This window comes from Podarcis vaucheri (genome assembly GCF_965113315.1).
Source record: "Podarcis vaucheri genome assembly, chromosome: 3".
NCBI classification, from domain to species: domain Eukaryota; kingdom Metazoa; phylum Chordata; class Lepidosauria; order Squamata; family Lacertidae; genus Podarcis; species Podarcis vaucheri.
Genome location: NC_138761.1, coordinates 71,347,044 through 71,367,092, shown reverse-complemented (window position 1 = coordinate 71,367,092; position 20,049 = coordinate 71,347,044). Strand labels below are relative to the sequence as shown.

Below are 20,049 nucleotides of genomic sequence, written 5' to 3'. Positions count from 1 at the left end.
GCGCTCGCCAAGCCCGGATCTGGAGCTCCACCTACAGCCCAAGGAGAGGAGGGGGCGGGGAGGCGCCCGAGGGCAGGGGGCTTCGGCTGCCTAGGCCCGCGGGGGCTCCGCAAATAATAAATTTAATAAATTCCTGCTGAGCCTTTGGCGGGGGTCCTTGGCTCCTTCGCTTGCCCCCAGCCCCAGTGGCATAGCGTGGGGGGTGCAGGGGGGCCGGGCGCAACATCTGGGGGGGCGCTCGCACTCGAGTGCTAAAATCCACGGGTTAGGGGGCGCAAATTACTTGCCTTGCCCCGGGTGCTGACAACCCACGCTACGCCACTGGGGACAGGCACAGTTTTAGGGAATGCCCAGCCACAGTGATGTTCTCTCTCACATGACTTTGATAAGCAGCAGCACAGAAAGAGACCGCACAGGTTCGGTCTATTTAGAAAAGAAAATGAGGCTCCCCTTCAGGAGAAGCAACAATCTTGAGAGTGTGAAGACAATGCATGGGTTGACTTACTCAGTTTCCACAGTGCATACCAGAAGGACATCAGAGCTAATCATTTATAGAGGTGATATAAGGATATCCTACTTCCAAGCTAAAAGTGAATAATATCTTTTGGAGTGCGTATGGGAAAGTCTTGTGGTAGAAGACTGACATTATATTGTACCAGGTATGGACTTAATCAGACATCTGGTGTCTGGACCAAGTGTGCCAGCAGTGGAATAGGGGGAAAGGACTGTCGCCGAGTGCGGCAACATTGCTTCAAGTTGCAGTTCGCACCCAAATAGCTGTATCTACAAACCCTGGCCACGAGGGGGCAGTATTTAACACATCTTGTGATTTTATGGAGCTGTTCTTAAATATTGTTGTTTTATTACTCATCTTCAGAGTACTGAGGTCCCTGGGAAGGTTACAACAAATTCAAATACAGTTTAGAACAGGTTAAAAGCTTACAATGAAAAAACACAATCACAAAAATAGGGTGGGTCCTTAAAATACACACCTTGGGTGTCAAAGGACAGAGTAAAGAAGTGTGTCTTCGGCATTTGCTGAAATCTGTATAATGGAGGTGCTAAGTACACCTCTGTGGGAAGGGAGTTCCACAACCTAGGGGCTGCCACAGAGAATCATAATAATAATTCAGTTGTTAACCTAACATGCTGATTCTCAAACCGTGTTCTGTGGGGAACTGTGACCTCTTCAAAAACCTTATCAGGGCAGATCAGTGAGATCAATAATTGGAAGCAAACTTCCCTGAAAGAAAGCTTGCCGACCATTACAAATCTTCCGCTGCAATGCACAACCCACAGACGAGTCTTGCTAATGTTCGTTCACAGTTCACACAAAGCAGCCTAGACTGTCCATGAAACTTGACTTCTTCCCTTGATCATCATTCATGTACATGTCAGAAGATTATGAAGAGATCTATGGATGGAAAGCTTTCCATAAGTGCAATAAACCAATCAATAAATAACTGGTTGCTCACAAGAAACGTCCAGGAAGAACATAAATTTAGAAGTTTATTTTTAATAGCAGTATATTTGTATTCCTTTATAATGAGAAGATCCCAGTACACATACATCCATTCAACAATGCTGTAAGTAGCCAGCTGCTGAAAAAAGTCGATATTTTATTAAAGTGTTATAGTTTTGTCACTTTCAGATGGTTGTAAAGCCACAAACACAGTCAGCTTTCAACGGCAAAATGCTTAACACTGAGGACTTCTGAGGTATTGGTAACAGCATTTACAAACAAATATTTACAAGTGGTTGTGTGTGTGTGTGTGTGTGTGTGTGTGTGCATCTTCACACATTTTTCCCAAAGGCTCAGAGATCACACACATAGGTACTGTGCAATCCTATCCAAGCCTACACAGAAGTAAGCCCCACTGAGGTTGCTGTGGCCTACTCCCAGGTAAGTAGGTACAGGATTGTCTTCTAAATACAAATTTAATTTCTGTGAATCACATTACTCCTAAACAGGTGCATATACGTGCACATAATGTGTGGCTTTGCAGCAAGAATAATGGGTGCAGAACTGCCCCCTAAAAAGTTCAATGGAAGTTCTCGTTTGCTCCAAGGAGGTCACTGTTTCACCCTATGGTTCCATATATAGGGTTACTGATGAAGAAAATAGTGGTCTAATGATATGTGATTCCAGCCATGTGAACCCAAAACCACTAAGAAAAAGCACATGTGACAGAGACAACCTGCTAAGCATTTTAAATGTGTTTTCTCATATAATTACTTATAAATGGAATTACTGTGAGATTCATTATAGACCTGATTATTTTGTCAAAGAGTTCAACTATTCCTGATCGACATGCCCTTCTGATTTATAAACATAAAAATAAAACCAGGATTAACATACAAAAGTTATCTATGCAGTTGTGGGAGATCTTGTATTGGAAGCTAATCAGCCAGCAACACTAAGGGCTAATGGTGCGACCAATTCAAATGGCAATGAAGTACTTGATCCATGGTTGTTTGCACCATAAACTTTATAATAAGGTCTTTTACCTTTGGGCGCTAGGTGTCTTCAAAGCATAATTGTCATTTGGCTTTTATTTGTATAATAAAATACATTTCCCCCTCAAATTTTGTCGTTCAGCCTCTCCATTGGGATGGAAGCATGTATGGAATGCAATTATTGTCGAAGGACATGCCATTAACCTTCATCATTTGAACTCTTTCTTTGGACATTTTTGTGTGTGGTTGCCATCCAAAATAAACCTACATGCATAACCATTTAATTTATTTTTTAACACTCTAAGCAGTCGACTCCAACTCCCATCAGCCCCAGCTAGCATAGCCAATGGTTGGGGATGATGTGATTTGTAGTCCAATAACATTTGAAAGACCACAGGTTGTGGAAGGCTGACTTATGGGGAGATCAAAGAAGGTTTGCTTGTCCTAAAACTACATTTCTTACCACAACTGCTTCATATGCTAGAGAGTCTTCTTCTTGGGATGGTGGGCCCTGCTGCATTTGTGGGTTGCAATTCCCTCCTGATCTCCCCGTACCCAGATGCCTGGAAATGGCAGCTGCCATTCACCCAATTTTTCTGACCCTTAGTTTTGCAACAAGCATTTGCACTGGGAATCGGAGGTGTCTCGCTTTTCGAGTCCAGAGAACTTTGGTTTACGCTTAGACTCCCTGCACTTTTGGACGAATAATTGTAAAGCATTTTCAGGAAGGCCGACTTGGTATTTGTCTCTTGCTTATACTGTATGATGTAGCACTTGGGAAGGAAAGTACAGCAGAGGATCCCATAGTTGGATATTAAAATGACAATGATTTCCACGGCTGGCAAGTACTTGCCAAAAGTAGTTGTGTAGACGGGGATAAACGTAATCCACGCAATGAAGTAGATTAGCATGCCAAACGTTATGAATTTGGCTTCGTTGTAGTTCTCAGGTAGCTTCCTACCTTTGAAGGCGCATATGAAGCATATGAACGCCAAAAGAGCTATATAACCCAGCATGATCCCCAGGGCTACAGCCGAACCCTCGTTACATTCCAGGATAATGACTCTCCGGATGGAGAAGTTCTCATCCACAAAAGGGCTTCGAATGCTGATCCAGACAGCACAAATCATGACCTGAATCCCCGTGCAAAAGGACACGATGGGAATGGGCCTGTAGAGGCCCTTCAGCCATTTTTGTAACTTGGGATCAAAGCTGAAGGCCAGCAGAATTTTCAGAGACTTAATTAAAATGCACGAAATGCAGAGCGCAAAGCTGATGCCAAAGAGAGCTTGCCGGGTTTTACATTTGTACGCCATGGGCTTGCCGATGAAGAAGCCTGTGCTCACAAAAGCAAGGAAATGACAGAGAAGGATGACATAGCAGACAGTCAAGCCGCCCGATGCCTTTACAACAGGAGTGTCCACGTTTCTAGTAAATATTATGATAATGCTGCAAATCAACACAATTCCAAGGACAGAGAGTACCAGTAACAAAATAGCAAACCAGTCATTCCAGTTGAGGTACTGAACCATCTTCCTATAGCACCTCGAACTGTTCACAGGGGCCCAGTGTGTCCTGTTGTTGCATAAAATGCAGTAATCCATATCTGTGCAGAGAGAAACAAGAGACTTCTTGACAACTAGCCCCTAGCAGTGCTGTGCATCTTATTGAAGAGATTGGGGCAATTTAATGCACAATTGCAGTCCATTATAATGAACTCATTTTGTTTTGAGAGCCAATACATATTATTAGCAAACAACAACAACTGCATTTATAGACTGATCAATAGCCTATCTTTGTGAGCAATGTAAAAATACCGTATTTTTCGCCCCATAGGATGCACTTTTCCCCCTCCAAAAATGAAGGGGAAACCTGTGTACATTCTATGGGGCGAATGCAGGCTTTTGCTGAAGCGTGGAGAGCGAGAGGGGTCGGTGCGCACCGACCCCTCTCGCTCTCCAGGCTTCAGGAAGCTATCAGCAAGCCTGGGGAGCCCGCGGGAGTTCCCGCAGGGCTCTCTAGGCTGTGGATAGCAGCCTGCTGCCCGGAGCGTGGGGCACGCTGAAGCAGAGCGCCCCACACTTTGGGCAAATATCCGCAAGCCTGGGGAGCCCACGGGAGTTCCCGCAGGACTCCCTAGGCTGCGGATAGCAGCCTGCTGCCTGGAGCACAGGACGCCCTCCGGAGAGCGGCCCATGCTTCGCGCATGTGTCTGCAAGCCTTGTGAGCCCGGCGGGAGTTGCCGCGGGGCTCGCAAGGCTTGCGGATAGCAGCCTGTTCTGGGGGCTGGGGTCGGGGGAAGCTCAGGCTTCCCCTGCCCCAGCCCCGTGGCTGGGGGGGGATTTTTTTTTATTCATTTCCCCCAAAAAAAGGAGGTGCATCCTATGCGCCAGTGCGTCCTATAGGGCAAAAAATACGGTATATACATGCATATAGAAAAATAATACAACCATGTTAGATCCATTACATTCAGTATTTAACATGGGGCTCCCCATGGGTACCACAGCACTCTAAGATGCCTCTCTTGGCACCTTCTAAAGCCCATTGATTTCCCAATGTTGTTTTAACTGAGGGGGTTTTGGTCTTTGTGGTGTTGGGGGTACCTATTTTTTGGAGGGGTTTTTGCCTGTTTTTTATCTTTATTTGGTTTTTGAGGGGTGCATATGATTTTGAAGTGGTGTCTGAGGATCACCAGTTGTTACCCTGTGAAATGGGTGCTCTGTGGTGCCCACAACAGTTTATTAGATTTCCAAATGTGCCCTCAGGTAAATCAAGTACCCCTGATTTAAGTTAATGTAGTCACACGGAAACCAGGCCTTTTCAACTGGAACTGGGATTCAGGTATTCCAGCAGAGGACTGTTGCCCATGCCACTTGAAACAATGGCTAGAAATACAGGGCACTTCACTTCAGTGCTTTTTCAGAAAATGTACTTTAGTTGGATTGTGCATGTGAATACAGGTTGCTTTTGTCTGCCCCCCACCTGCCACCCCACAATTTCTATGGCTCCTGAAACAATCAACAATATATTTGATTCACAGAAAAATACATTAAAAGTATTATTCTTAAGCAAACATTCTGTTCTGATAAAGCCTAAATTCATTCAGATTCCACACCTGATTTATTAGTGTAATAGTTTTCGGGGCAGCTTATACACTCATAGCAGCAGGTATGTGGGCTTGCAGAAACTTTCTTCACCTGTCCTGGGCTGCATTTGCTGGAGCATTTGGACTGAATGTTCTGCAAAACAAAAGAGGCAAACGAAACCTGGAGATCTTGCATTTTAAAATAATCAACAATGACCGCTCTCCCATCAACCAGAGGGCACCCTTTGTGTGGCCGCGCCCCCCACCCCAATCCCTTAGACAACGGCAGAAGTTCCTGGTCTGCCTCCCCATGTCACAGCCCTTTGAGGTTCCAGCCAAATCTCAGTTCTAATGAACCTATCTGTGGTGAGGCGAGGCGGAACTCTTCACATAGTTAAAAGGGGCGGAGCCAACCTGACAGCACACAGTTGGCTCCCCCGTTAAAGGGGCTGAGTTGGAGGGGAGTCACTGGCCATACACTGAAAGGTTGTCAGTGCACTCTCCTGTGTTGCGGTGAAATGGGGGCGGGCACTCTGCATAAACAAATTTTTGGAAAGTTTGGAACTTTCATTAGTCATGTTGAGCTTATGTCCCATTGATTTCAGTGGGTCTACTCAAATCATGACTAAGTCTTGATCCAAGTTTAAGCACGCATGACATATGCAAATTGTGGGTCTTGGGTATACATTCAGCATGCACACTGTATTTTGCAAATCACACAGCATCCACTTGCAGCTTGCACCAATTCCTGCCTATTTAGAATTACAAGCTCATCACAACCGACTTATTGGATAAAATGCTGTTGGTGTAACCATCACATTAATACCATTCTGTTCAATAAGTCAGTTGTAATGACATCCTCTTCTGTTTTGTTTCCCCAGTTGCTGCTTTCCATTCTTTCAACCATAAACAAGAGGATAAATCCAGAAGTGCTTAAAACCCCTTTGGTTTTATCTGTGTGCCTCTAAATACCTTTAGATTCAGAAACTCCATTTCATCTTCCTCATCTGCAAAGATGAAGTCATCTTTCTCAAGGTCATACTCTGCTATGTTGGAAATCACCATCCGCCCATCAATTTCCTTCCAAACCAGCACATCATAGCCTGTGTTGATGTCTCCGTGAGAGTCGAAATAGACTTCCCTTTCATTGTCAGTGAACCTGATTTCTTTCAGTTCTTCAAGCAGCTGCAGGGATAAAAGTGAATAGTGATGCAAACCAGTGCTTAGGGAAAAGAGATGGCATATAGTAGCATTTTATAGAGGGGCAGTACAAATCAAAAATATATCAGAAGAAAAAGAAATGCTTCCAGAGGCCAGATCACTTCACTCATTATAATCATATTTGGGCAACTTGATTTTTATCAGTTTGCAGAAAGGATTCCCAATAAAAAAATGATTCTATAATTACTTGTTATGTGACTAATCTCTATCAGACTGATCACGGTGTGACTGATCTCATCTCTTTGCTGATATGTTTTATTCCCAGATTCATCTTTCCTGAGTATTTTAGAATGTCCAGATTCCATTTTCCAATTTGGAATCGTGCTTATTATGGGCATGAAAAGCAGCTCTAAAAATCACTTGTGAAGCTGCTTTCCCATTAACAAAGTAGAGCTGGAAAAGGATCATTCTGGGGGGAAGTTGTCAAAGTGTTGAATATTCACATTTAATAGTCTAATGTTATTGCCCTATGGCTAATGCTTTCAAGGCACAAGAGGTAAGGTATTTTTTTAAAAGTACTCTGAAGTCTAATTTCATAAGCAAAAGTTTAAAATTGAAGACATTCAAAATGAAGAAAAAATGTATTCAAATGTTTCATAAATTTCCTATTTGTATATGACATTTCATTTCTCCTCTGCTAAATAAAATTAAACCTTGTGGTCTGGGAGTGGAGGAGAAATTAGATTCAGTTCTCATTTAAACGTGAATCTGAGAACTGAAACATAGCTATCCTTGGGAATTTGCACTTTTCTGAAGTTTGTGATGCAGTTGTCCAACCAAATAATGTTTACAAAAAATGTATATATGAGGGGAAAGTGTGCATTTAAAAATGAAGACATTAGTGAAGATAACAAAAATGCATTGTATCAGGGAAAATTGCTTGCAAAAATGTGTACATTAGTGAAAAGTCCATACTGATGCTGATTTTAAAAATAAATAAATCACAAATTGCACCAGAAACATGTAGAACTGAATTAAAGTTTTCTTTAAAATGAAAAACTGAAAGAACTGAAATTGATAGATCCTTCCACCCCTTTGTATATCTTTCCCTGAAAAAAGAAGTTTAGGCAACAGCAAAAATCTTTCTTCAGTCACAGAAGGTCAAAGAAAGCTAAAGGGTCACATGCAGTCATGGTGCTTCAACTTTGTTTATCTTAAAATAAACGTTGGTTAACTATGTAAAAAATGCAGAAGAGAGTACTGTTGCCCAGGTCCCTAGATAAAGGAGGTCAATTCTCATTTCTTTGCGTAATGTCCCTCTCAAGGTTTGGCTGCCTCCACATTGGGCATTTACTGTGGAATGGGCACACTTTGTACACTCACTTTTTAGGGGCTCCTGCACAGTGTCTTGAACAAAATATCATGTTTCCCCCTGTTCAGCTTCTGTTTCTTTTCAGAGGTCAGGAACATCAGAGTTCTTTTTAAATCAATAGAAAAGCTGTGCGATTTCTATTCCGGTCAATTGGATCGCTCTATTTTTTAGATTGTGCTTTTCTAAGTCCTGTCTGTTCTCTCTTGCAATCAACCTCGCCAGTTTAACACTTCCCTTTCCAAATAGCATTGCCTTTATATCTCCTTTTCCCATCTAAATTGCAGCTGAGGATGGCAAAGAGGGGATAGGGAGTGCTTAGAGTTCCTCATAGCCCATGGTCCCAAATAAAACTACCTGCTTCCCAGGCCAGGCCCAATACATTTTTTCTGCCCAAGGCCAAGGGCAAGATGGTACCCCTTCATTCCACATATAGAATGTGAAATGCAATAGCAACAGAAATGTCTCCTCCAGTGTACCTGAGGACAGCAAGCTAGTTTAAGGCTCACAGGACAGGCCCATGGCACTCATAGCTGTACATTCCCAGCAGAGGAGAATGGCTGGGAATCCCACTATGCCCCTTTCCCCAACAACTTCTATCTGAGGTACAATTCACACAGCGGTTTAACAATTAATCCGTTTCCCCGACCAACCTTGTTTTGCATATCATTATATGCATTCTGATATTGATAATATTATATGCATATACATTCCTGGTTTCCTAAGGAAAGCAACACACAAACACATGTATGTATGTATATATGTATACAAGAGACATCACCTTGCTAACAAAGGTCCGTATAGTTAAAGCTATGGTGATGTATGGAAGTGAGAGCTGGACCATAAAGAAGGCTGATCGCCAAAGAATTGATGCTTTTGAATTATGGTGCTGGAGGAGACTCTTGAGAGTCTCATGGACTGCAAGAAGATCAAACCTATCCATTCTTAAAGAAATCAGCCCTGAGTGCTCACTGGAAGGACAGATCCTGAGCTGAGGCTCCAATACTTTGGCCACTTCATGAGAAGAGAAGACTCCCTGGAAAAGACCCTGATGCTGGGAAAGATGGCGGGCACAAGGAGAAGGGGACGACAGAGGACGAGATGGTTGGACAGTGTTCTCGAAGCTACCAGCATGTGTTTGACCAAACTGCAGGAGGCAGTGGAAGACAGGAGTGCCTGGCGTGCTCTGGTCCATGGGGTCACGAAGAGTCGGACATGACTAAATGACTAAACAACAACAAGTATGTATGTATAAAAATCCTGATGTATTCATTCTTACAAAACTATGCTTCAAAAACATAGTTCTGCAGGAGGGTTGACTCATCTATGTAAACCACTTTTAGGTATTCTATAAATTTGGTGAAATAAATATGTTGTGCATACTTTTTTGCAAATGATTTCACATTGAATTCCACAAGTGGCTTGGTCATAAGTGGGCACCCGGTACAGGAAGAGGTCTGGTGCAGGGCAATGCTCGCTCAGATCCATGTAAAACAAATTACTCCTCTATCCCTAACTCAGACTGAATATGCTGTGGGAGGAGATCTGCAATACTGTACAACACTAAGGGAAATACTGGACAGAGCTTCTTCGCATGGAGGGATCTGGGAAGCTTGGGGGCGGGGGGGGGGGAAGACTTGAAAGCACCCTCACTACACAACACAAAACCCAGAATGTTTTGGGAAAGCCATAACAGTAACAGTTTCATAAAATGGATATCAATATATGTGTTGTAACAATGTGATTTTAAGAATGTCCTCTGGATTCTTAGGTAAAGAAGAGCATTAGTTGTGTGTCAACACTAGAGCAAAAGATTCTGATTACCACAATATAGTCTCAACCTCTCAACACTGCAGCAATATCTGATCCCAGACCCCACATGACCCTTCAGCATGAAGACTCAAATACCCAGAGAATTGTGCATATTAATACGCTCACTGGATCAATGTATCTCAAACAGTGTCAAAATGTAGGTGAGGAGATTTGCAGAAGGAACAAAACCAGCTGGTTGGGTTTGTTCTGGACAGATGTGGTCTTCTTTATTACAAATATTTATATGCTGCCTATTGTGAAAACATCAGGGTAGTTTACAACACGAGTTGAAAAAACAGTGGCAATAAAATAAACCCAGCAGCATTAACAGTCAGTACAAAACAATTCAGAGGTGATATGATAGCCACCTTCAAATATCTGAAAGGCTATCACATGGATGATGGAGCAACCTGCTGCTCTGGAGGGTAGGACCCAAACCTATGGCTTCAAACTACAAGAAAGGACATTCCAACTAAACATTAGGAAGACCTTTCTGGTGTTATGAGCTGTTCAGCAAAGGAATGGACTACTTTGGAAGGTGTGGACTCTCCTTCATCTGGGGGTTTTAAGCAGAGCTTGAATTAACACCTCTCTTGGATGCTTTAGCTGAGATTCCTGCATGGAATGGGGTAGAACTAGAACCCACAGGGTCCCTCACAGGTATACAAATATATGATTCTATGAAAATTAAACTTTTAAAGAAGTTATGGGGAAAGCTGCCATCAGTAACCAGCACAGGCCTCAGTAAGGTTTCAACAGGTGCTGAAACTCTTGATCTTTTGCAGTTATGCATTCGTTGTGTTGCCCTGGGATTGCAATTTTATCTCAACATCCAGTTCTCCCTAAGATTAAGCAGAAATAATTGTAAAGAAGATAACAGGATTGTTGGGAGGGAATATAAAATAAGGGATGCAATACTTTCTGAAAAGTTGATTAATTTTTTTTTCTATTCTTGAGCAAAAAGTTTGTTCATGAAGCATAATGACCCACCTGTATGAACTGGCTTTCATTTTCAGGGGTTAAGCTCGGATAGGTTTCAGCTAAGATTTTTAAAATCTTGTTGAGACTTTTTGGCAGTGATTTATACAAATGTTAAAGTTTAAGTCAAATGCAACCCCTGTAGAGTAACGAGGATGAAAATATCAAATTGTTCAAGTAATACCCACGAAGTAATGCCCAATGGTTTGTGCTTGGAAAGGTTGGAAAGGAAGGGATGAAAAGTGCGGAAAAATATGTGTAATAAAAATATGTTTAAACCATACCTCCCAAGGGGCAAAAGCATATGGGTCTTTGCAGTTTCTGGCCCTGCACTGATTCCGAATGGCATTTGCAATTGCATACACGGCTAGCATGGTGCTGTGGATAAATCCTGGTTCGATGTTTGCAATGAGAAATTCCTCTCTCCGAAACTGGTTACTTGGTTTAGTGCGGTTCTGTAGAACTCTCTCAACAGAGTAATTACCAATGCACTTGCTCAAATCTTGATCATTTATATGTGAGCATGCTGCCATAAGCGTATTGTATTCCATTGAGAATGTGTTGTTTTCATTGGGGGCTGTATGTAGATTGCTCAAGAAGTCGTGGAAAGATGACATGTTGCCACTTTTGAACGTAAATCCAACCACTTTCCCCAGGCGACTGATATTTGGAATGGTACTAATCTTGACAGCTGCTGACCAGTTATCACTTGCAATCCAGGTCTTATTTATGTTCCTCTCAATTGCTTTTCTGAACAATCTCATTACGTGGAATTGCCTGAGAAAGACAACAATGACGTTTACCCTGGTTTCCTTGACAATCTTCTCAAGAGCTTGATTAATTTTGCCATGAATGGTGCTGTCCGAGAGATAAGCTGGCAGCATTTCTTTAAATGCAATGCAGACATTGTTTGCCATTGCCTGTAACCCGAAGCTCTCCACAGCGAGGCGCCCAAAGTCATCGTCGGTGGCTATGATTCCAATCCAGTTCCATCCTGACCTGTGGATCAGTCGTGCCATCGCTTTCGTCTGATAAGAATCACTAGGCACGGTGCGCAGAAAAGTCGGGAAGCGGACTTTATCACTAAGGATTTCTGCAGTTGAAGCATGACTCACCTGCGGAGATGACAAAACAGCTTTGTTATAGACACAGGGAACAGCTCTGAGCAAAGACCCAGGGTTCAAGTTCTTAGAAGCATCAAATAAGCTGTTGCAAAGGGGGGAGCTGAGATGGCTATAGTTCACTCTCTCAACTCCTGCTGCATTTTTTATCTAAGTGCTCTTACGCTCCAACAGATATATGTACTGTATTTTTCGCTCTATAACACGCACCCGACCATAACACGCACGTAGTTTTTAGAGGAGGAAAATCCATAGGCATGCCACCCGTAGGCATTCCCTCCATAACACGCACAGACATTTCCCCTTACTTTCTAGGAGGAAAAAAGTGAGTGTTATGGTGCAAAAAATATGGTAAGTTTGAGTGAAATGCAGCATGGTGGCCTCCTGCCACAGACACCACCAAAAGCTGCTTGAAATAGCCTTCTCCACTTATGGGCCATTGCAACACATTTTCTGGGCAGGACCCCCAAAGCATTACCACCATTTCAACATTGGGAATATGATGACTGAAAAGATAACCCTGGTGGATCAGACCAAAGGCCTAGCTAGTCCAGTTTCCTGCTTTCACACTAGCCAACCTTAGACAGCCACCTCATTGGTTTCAAGCAATGCACTCCTCCAACAAGGGCGTTGGAGGATTCTGGTTTGCTCTACCTTTGAAACTTACCTGACACACACACACATCCCTGCAAAACAACAACCCATGCATGGATTGGACACAGAAATGTGAATTAGAGTGCATAATCTATGAGCCGATACACACATGGGTCCAACAACCTAACAACAATACAATGACATTACATTATGGACATTATGGACATTATGACATATGGCTGCATCCTGAGAGCATTTAAAAATACTTTTTTAACTGGATAAGCATGGTAAAGTTACTAGCTGTTCTAAGCAGTTGATTATTTAAAAAGAAAGAAAGTAAGAACAATGACAATCTTCTAACCCCCTCATAAGTACAGTGGACACTTGGGTTGCGAACGTGATCAGTGCGGGAGGCACGTTCGCAACCCCCAGCATTTGCAGCCCACAGCGACGTGTGTGCGCACATGCGAGTCACGTTTTGGTGCTTCTGTGCATGCACAGAGCGTGATTTAGTGCTTCTGCGCATGCGTGAGTGCCGAAACCCAGAAGTAACCTGTTCCGGTACTTGACACACCCCCCCCCAACACCAACACCACAGAACCCTCTGCAACACATAGAGATTCTGTGGCTGACATTCAAAGAGATATGGAAAGGGTTACCCAAGGATAGGTCATCTGAAAAAACAAACACACTCATTCTATTGAATGAAAACATCTGGGCTAATGCAGTGTTTTGTTTCTACATACCATTCATACTGTCGCTACAGTTTCTGCTCAATTTGAAGATTAACTGTGCACACACTATATCTTTAAAGCACATCCAAAGCACATTTCCCCAGTGGAAGAATTCTGTTTTACCCCACACAGAGTTGCAATTCCCACCAACCCTTAAAATCTAGCGCCCAAAATTATTTGGTGGGGAAATGTGCTTCAAATGCACTTTGAAGTTATATTGTGCACTCAGCCCATGCCCGTCCCCCACCAATTCAAGCAGGAACACACGAGGCAGCTGCCATGCGGCGGCTGCTGTTAATTGCAACATGTGGTACGTGGTGGCAAGAAATCTCTATTCAGCGGCTCACCTTACAGACTGTGCAACTTTCTCAAAGCTTTCATTGAGGCAGCGAGGAGGGCAGATATCTTGTTGTGGGGTAAAGTCTCCTGATCTGATAGTGCGCTGCATATAAACAGCTCAGCACATGACAGAACCAGTATGTGGCTGCCAGTTGTGATGTGTGCACCCCATTGGAGACTCTTAAAACATGTTTATGTTCATAAATCTTTATATGGTTTTGTTAAGTCTTTCAATCCAGGGTTTTGTGTTTCTTTTAGAATTGCGGTTCACTGAAATATAAACAGCTAGCAACCACATATATGGGGGGATCAGTTGGCAGGTTGATTACTGCAAATGGAATATTAAGTCGTTCAAGCCTGACTTGCTGTGTGTGTGTGTGTGTGTGTGTGTGTGTGTGTGTGCGTGCGTGCGCATGGTGGGGGGTGGGTTTGATGTTTGTTTTGTTTGCCTACACACACATTTGCTATCCTTCTTGGCAGCTCCATAGCTGCGGCACCAGGGTGAATCAAGATAAAACAATCAAGGAAGATGAACAAAAACCTGTGGTGCCAAATGACTTTGTCAGAAGATGCAAAAATGTTGTTGGCACACAGCCCTGTTGTTTTCTGTCAGATTGCTTGTGGAGATCACATCGTTGAATTGTCGCTCACCTCAATAAACATGCCTTCTGACATTCAGAGGGCCAGTGCAACAGGGGAGGAGCCTAGGATCTTGACCATGTGCAAGGGAATGCCAGCATCAAGAGCCTGGTTTGACTCCCAGCTGGTGGGTGGCACACCAGCCTCAGTTTGAGCTAGCTCCTCCTCCAGTTCAGAACCATGACAGTCCCCTGCTATTCTAAAGCAGTGGTGGGGTCTCTTCAGCCCGCAAGCCTAATTAGCTGCCCCCACCCCAGCCATTTTGGCCAAGCCATATCTACCTGTCAAATATGACACCATACATATGATGTTTGGTGTGGGACAGTTAAAGAACTGGCCGAAAGGGGGATTGCAAAGCACTGTGCATCTGAATGAAAGACTAAGGCTTAGTGCACAATTACATAAAAGCAAGCTACACTGCCAGGGTGTCTCACTCTGTGTGCTGTCTTAGGTCACTGAAACTCCTGCTCAGTCAACAACAGGTTGGGTGATTCCACAGAGCACCAAAGGTATGTCAATACCATCAAAGTCTCACGATCCACATCACACCAAATTCATGGAAATAAAGTTGTGGCCTTCTCATCTTCTTTCTTTACCCAATGTTAAAATATGATAACCAAGAAATAAGCATATTGTTTATTTAGTACTCTAGAATGTTGTCCCTTCCATGCTGATATATACCCACCAGCCAAGCCAGCTCATAATTATATTCAGAGTCCTATAATTTCATTAAAACACTCCTCCTGTGGAAAGCAAGAAGCTCTTTTTATAGTGACTTACCTGTGGTATAAGCTGCAAATTCAATACTCTTGCAACTGACATAGATACTTCTGAATACGTGGCCCCTATGACAGCTTTGACTCTGGGTGTATAGTCTGAATAGTTGCACCTGAATTCCACGAGGTCTTTTGAGGCATTGAACTTGGACAGGAACCTCAGAGCTGCAGCCATTGCCCTGGTGACCTCTGCACAAGTGTCATAGATCTCATACCCCAATTTAATTCCAGGTAAGAGTGTAGAGTTGTTGATTGTTTCGATTGCATGGACCATTGCAAGGCTCTGAAGAAACACTTGAACTTCAAAGCTGTCGAGAAACACACAAAGTCAGTTATCGCTATGTCCCCAAATTCACTTCACATGATATGAAATTAATATGTGCAGTGTGCATATGTTGAGAGTGTATCCACCATGGAAGGTTATGACATTTTGTAGTCTTTGAAATTCATGTCAGATCTCTAGAGAAAGATGGCGCCCCTCCCAATGCTGTTAGCTTACACTGCCCCAAACCTCAGCTCTCTCTGTGTGTCTCTTTCTTCTCCATACTGCTTCTGTTGTTTTTCACTCACAGCTTAATAAGGATGAGTCACACCCCCAACTGTCTCCTACCCTCTTGGGCCATTGACCTAACATAAGATGTGTCTGGAATCTTTGCCACTGGTGACAAGGAGCATCTGCAGTCATTCTGACCTCATTAACTGTCTCTCACCTCCTCCGTCTCACAACGCACACACACACACACACACGCAGAGTATCAAGAAATTGGTCTAGCTCATACTTTTCTTAAAACAGTAGCAGCTTTTTCTGTACAAGATAAATGAGAGGTTCATAGACATTAAACACATAAATATTGATATAAATAAAAAAAGGTAGCCGTATATAAATTTAAAAACCATTTTCAATTTTGCAGTTTGCCTTTAAAGGTGAACCTACCTAATTCACACAAAACAATATGAGAACTGAAAAACGGGGCATCCTGCAAAATTTGCAGTTATATCTGAATTCTTCAGTGCAGCTCCCTGCCACGTAATGTGTAATGCATGCACTACAGTAAAAATAAGCATAAAAAGGAATGTGATTGTGAAAGAAACATACAAAATGCAATGCATTGGGGAAAATATCAATATTTGTGAATGTTTGTTTTACAAAAATACATATATTAGGCAAAACTGCACACAAAACGTGTGTTTCAGGAGGAATGCTTATTAAATTATATGTTGACTTTTTTCAATGCAAACTGACATGGAAATGTGGAGAAGCGCCCAGAAGACTGGAAACATGAGAAAGGGTGAGAAACCAAAACTGACAGGTTTGCCCATCCCTATGTATGAACTCTCCACAAACAAAATGGAATGAATTTTTAATAAATAGCTGACATTGTCTAATCTCCTTAGAAATAAATTGGGATGAATGCTCAATACGGCTGTCATCTTGAAGTGATCCCGGTCTCGTCTGTCGCTGTAATTTGTAAGATCCTGTCTTAATTTCACTGCTGGAGCATGCCTCTAGGGTACACCAATTGGAGGGGCCTTATCTCATCCAGTAACACATTTGTGAAGCACCTATGGGGCAAAGAAGTCAGTAAAAGATATTTCCTTGCCCAGGTCTCTGCACAAGGGCTGCTCTTTCAGCCGTGTATCTGAAGAAGTGTGCATGCACACGAAAGCTCATACCAAGAACTAACTTAGTTGGTCTTTAAGGTGCTACTGGAAGGAAATTTTTTATTTTGACTATGGCAGACCAACACGGCTACCTATCTGTAACTAAACTTCTCATGTTGAGTCTCTATATGATGCTTAGACTAGAGGTTGTACTTAGGAGACCTCCAGTCTGTCTGCTCATGCTTACCTTGAAGTCAATGTGAGGTTACTATTACTACTACTACTACTACTACTACTACTGAAACAACTTGAACCGCTGCTACATGCTTCATTATGGCTGAACCACACCAACCCAGAATTTCTCTCCAAAGAAATGCAGTCCCACTGCCAATACCAGTTTTGGTTTTTCCAAGTGATACAGTGTTCCTGGGTTGCAGTGCTAACCCAGGTTTGGTTTTTCTTTGAGTTTATTTTCAAATCCACAGGTCAAACATAGGTAGAGGGACAGCTTAACATCCCAATAGGCAGCCAAATCCACTGCCCCACATCAGATTTCCAGAGAGGGGCACCTCCCTCCAAAAGCACACTTTTCAAACATTGCTGTCTCCCTGGCTCTCTCTGTGTGCCCCAATCAGAGTCTGTTGTCTGTTGCCCGATATGCTTCTGTTGTTTTCCCACTCATATCTCACATGCCCCTTCCCTCTGGTTGAAGGAGAATGAGAATGAGTTCATCTTCTCCAATCATCTCTTAACCCTCGTGGGCAATTTACCACCAATTTCCCTAATAGAAGATACGCCTTGAAACTTGGTCATCATCTATCAAGTAGCCTTTGCAATCATTCTGGGCCAATTACACAACACTCTCCTACCCAAACCCCAAATCTCACAATACCGCATATGAAGCTGTGCTGTATGGAATCCAGGGAAGGGCTCTTCAAACTGCAAGTTGTTGAGAGGGGGCGATTTTGATTTGTCTTGCTAACTGTCTGGCCCCACAGAGCCCTACATTTTAAATAAGGGAAGGGACAGGAAACAGAAGGTACAAAGGAACCTGCCTCACACTGAGTCAGTCCATTCATCTCTCTCGATGTCAACAGCAGCACTCTCTCTACCTGAGGTGTAGAGGTCAGGGACTGAACCACTGTGCTTTACCACTGAGATGCATCCTCAGGAGTCTTTTGTAACTGCCCTACCGTAATTCTGAAAGCTTTACCTGTTTCTTACGCAATTAACAGGCTCTAGCTTTCTTCTGCCCTACCTTCAAGGGGTACTGGGGAACATACATAGGAGCCAACTCCTAGGAGCTAAGGTCTCTTTGGCCCCCCAAAAAATATTTGAGGGGGCTGGGGGCACCCAAAGTTGATGGGTGTTACTATTTACCGTAAATCTTTGTGTGCTGCATCTTGTGATTATGTAGGGCAGGGCTTACGTGCCCCCCTCAGATAATTCAAGTTGGCACCCCAGGTGGCATACATGACCCTTCCTCCCTCCATACAGTACATGACTAGGACTATGTTAGACTGCAAGCTTTAGTTCAACTGATCCATTTAGAGCTTTTGACAATTTAACTGGGGAGAGGTGATTTTAATTATATACTGGGATATATTTTAATTAGTAGGGTTGAGTATGAAGGTTATACCTATTTACTTTTGAGTCTTTCTTGTTCTGATGTTTCAATATATACAGCAGTTATGAAAAATTGCCTTTCCTTTTCACAATAGGAGTTGGAGTTTTTCGTTATGCTAAGCTGTTATCCCAAGCATCAGTCAGTAATTCAATACGGTATCTATGTAGTGGTTTTGGTGATACACACATATATTGACATATAATTGATTTGTTTGTTAAAACTAAAAGAGGACAATTTACATTAAATGTAAACTGTGATTATGAGTTGAATACATTTCTGGATTACTTATACAGCCAACCTAAAAGCAGTTATGCTGCAATCCTGAAAACACTCTCTTACTGAGTAGTCACATCAGTTTCATTTGGGTAACATCAATGTAAACAGTCTATGGACAGCAGGTTAATTGCCTTTTGGCTGGCACTGTCAAAATGTTGACACATCAATGCAATGTAAAGTCTACAAAGTAATGAAAGGACTGACAAGGAATGATAGAAAAAGAGGTTCAGCTGTACTTTCTGAAAACACTCATGTTCTGTGTCAAAAATGCTCTCTATTATTTTATGTCACTACAGTTCAAGCTTATACATTTCCACTCATAAGTAAGTCCCACTGAGTTCAATGGGATTTACTCAAAGGTAAGTCCACACTTTTCTGGGAGTAAGTCCCATTGAACTTAGTAGGGCTTTCTCATGAGAAGACGTTTATAGGTGTACATTGTCAGGCTTTAGCATGGCCAAAGGGAAAATGCTGGATACAGAAGAAATCCAATATACAGCCTGGGTTCCAGCTATGTACTATGTTTTATGCCATATTAAAATGTGGTGTATGGAGGTAATAAAAATGCAGGGGCTAGTTATATACCGTAAAAGAGGGGCAAGTCAATAAGACACTAACAGTGGAATCCTATGCATGCCTGTTCAAAAGTCCCATTACATTTAATGGGATCACCTTCCTGATAAGTACATATAACATTACACAACATAAGAGATAGAAAGTAATTGCAGCCTCTCACAGTCATTCATGTTAGATTTTACCCAGGCATATCAGGCACACACTTTTCGTTGCTGATACCCTTTTAAGAAACAGTGATTTAAAGATTCCAAAAATGTAAAGGTCCCCCCCCCCCGCTTTTCTCATTTGCTCCATTCATGTCCATGTCATGCTGCTCTTTTCATTCTCCTGACACAGTTGATATTCTTACTCACCCGGCACAATTGGCAATCACTGGCTTGAGGGGGTTTTCTTCTGAATGCAACATCTTGCCATGAATTGCAAACAAGCCTCCAATGACAACATCTCCCGGAGAGCTGGCACCCACAAAGTCATCAGAATTCCGGCAAGACTGCCCGATATTAAAGCATATCAGGAAGACAGGCATCAACACACCAAATATTGCCATGTTTCTGTTTCATTTGATCTTTAGTTGCCTTCAGTCAATTAGGTAAGCAGCCCTGCCAACAACACAGTTCCTATTTCACCTGTAAACATCAGCAAGGCACAGGGCTGTTCTGGGAGCCAAGCACGCCTTAACCAAATGCTGGTTACCAGCTCAGACGGGTCATGCTGTTTAACTGATACCACTGGAGGACTTATCAGGGAGGGGGAGGTCTGGGGAAAACTGGGGGGGGGATGTATAAAATAAGAGTGCACAACTCAAATCACTCCAGAAGGCCACTGTTTTTTACAAACTCAGGAGAGCTGTATTAGTAAATTAACTGGAGAAGGATTTTGGTGAAGCTCTATATTTTTGTCCTC

The 20,049-nt window shown here is 42.7% G+C and overlaps 1 protein-coding gene across 1 annotated transcript; it reads right to left on the bottom strand.

The window, feature by feature from the left end:
- Positions 1 to 1,483: 1,483 nt before the first annotated feature.
- On the bottom strand, positions 1,484 to 19,758 carry GPRC6A (G protein-coupled receptor class C group 6 member A). The gene is made up of 6 exons (XM_082216740.1): positions 19,500 to 19,758; positions 15,070 to 15,373; positions 11,147 to 11,977; positions 6,515 to 6,727; positions 5,573 to 5,696; positions 1,484 to 4,063 (listed from the first exon to the last, which is right to left on the bottom strand). The coding sequence occupies exons 1-6, from the start codon at positions 19,691 to 19,693 to the stop codon at positions 2,931 to 2,933; spliced, it is 2,799 nt and encodes a 932-aa protein (XP_082072866.1). The 5' UTR covers positions 19,694 to 19,758; the 3' UTR covers positions 1,484 to 2,930.
- Positions 19,759 to 20,049: the final 291 nt, after the last annotated feature.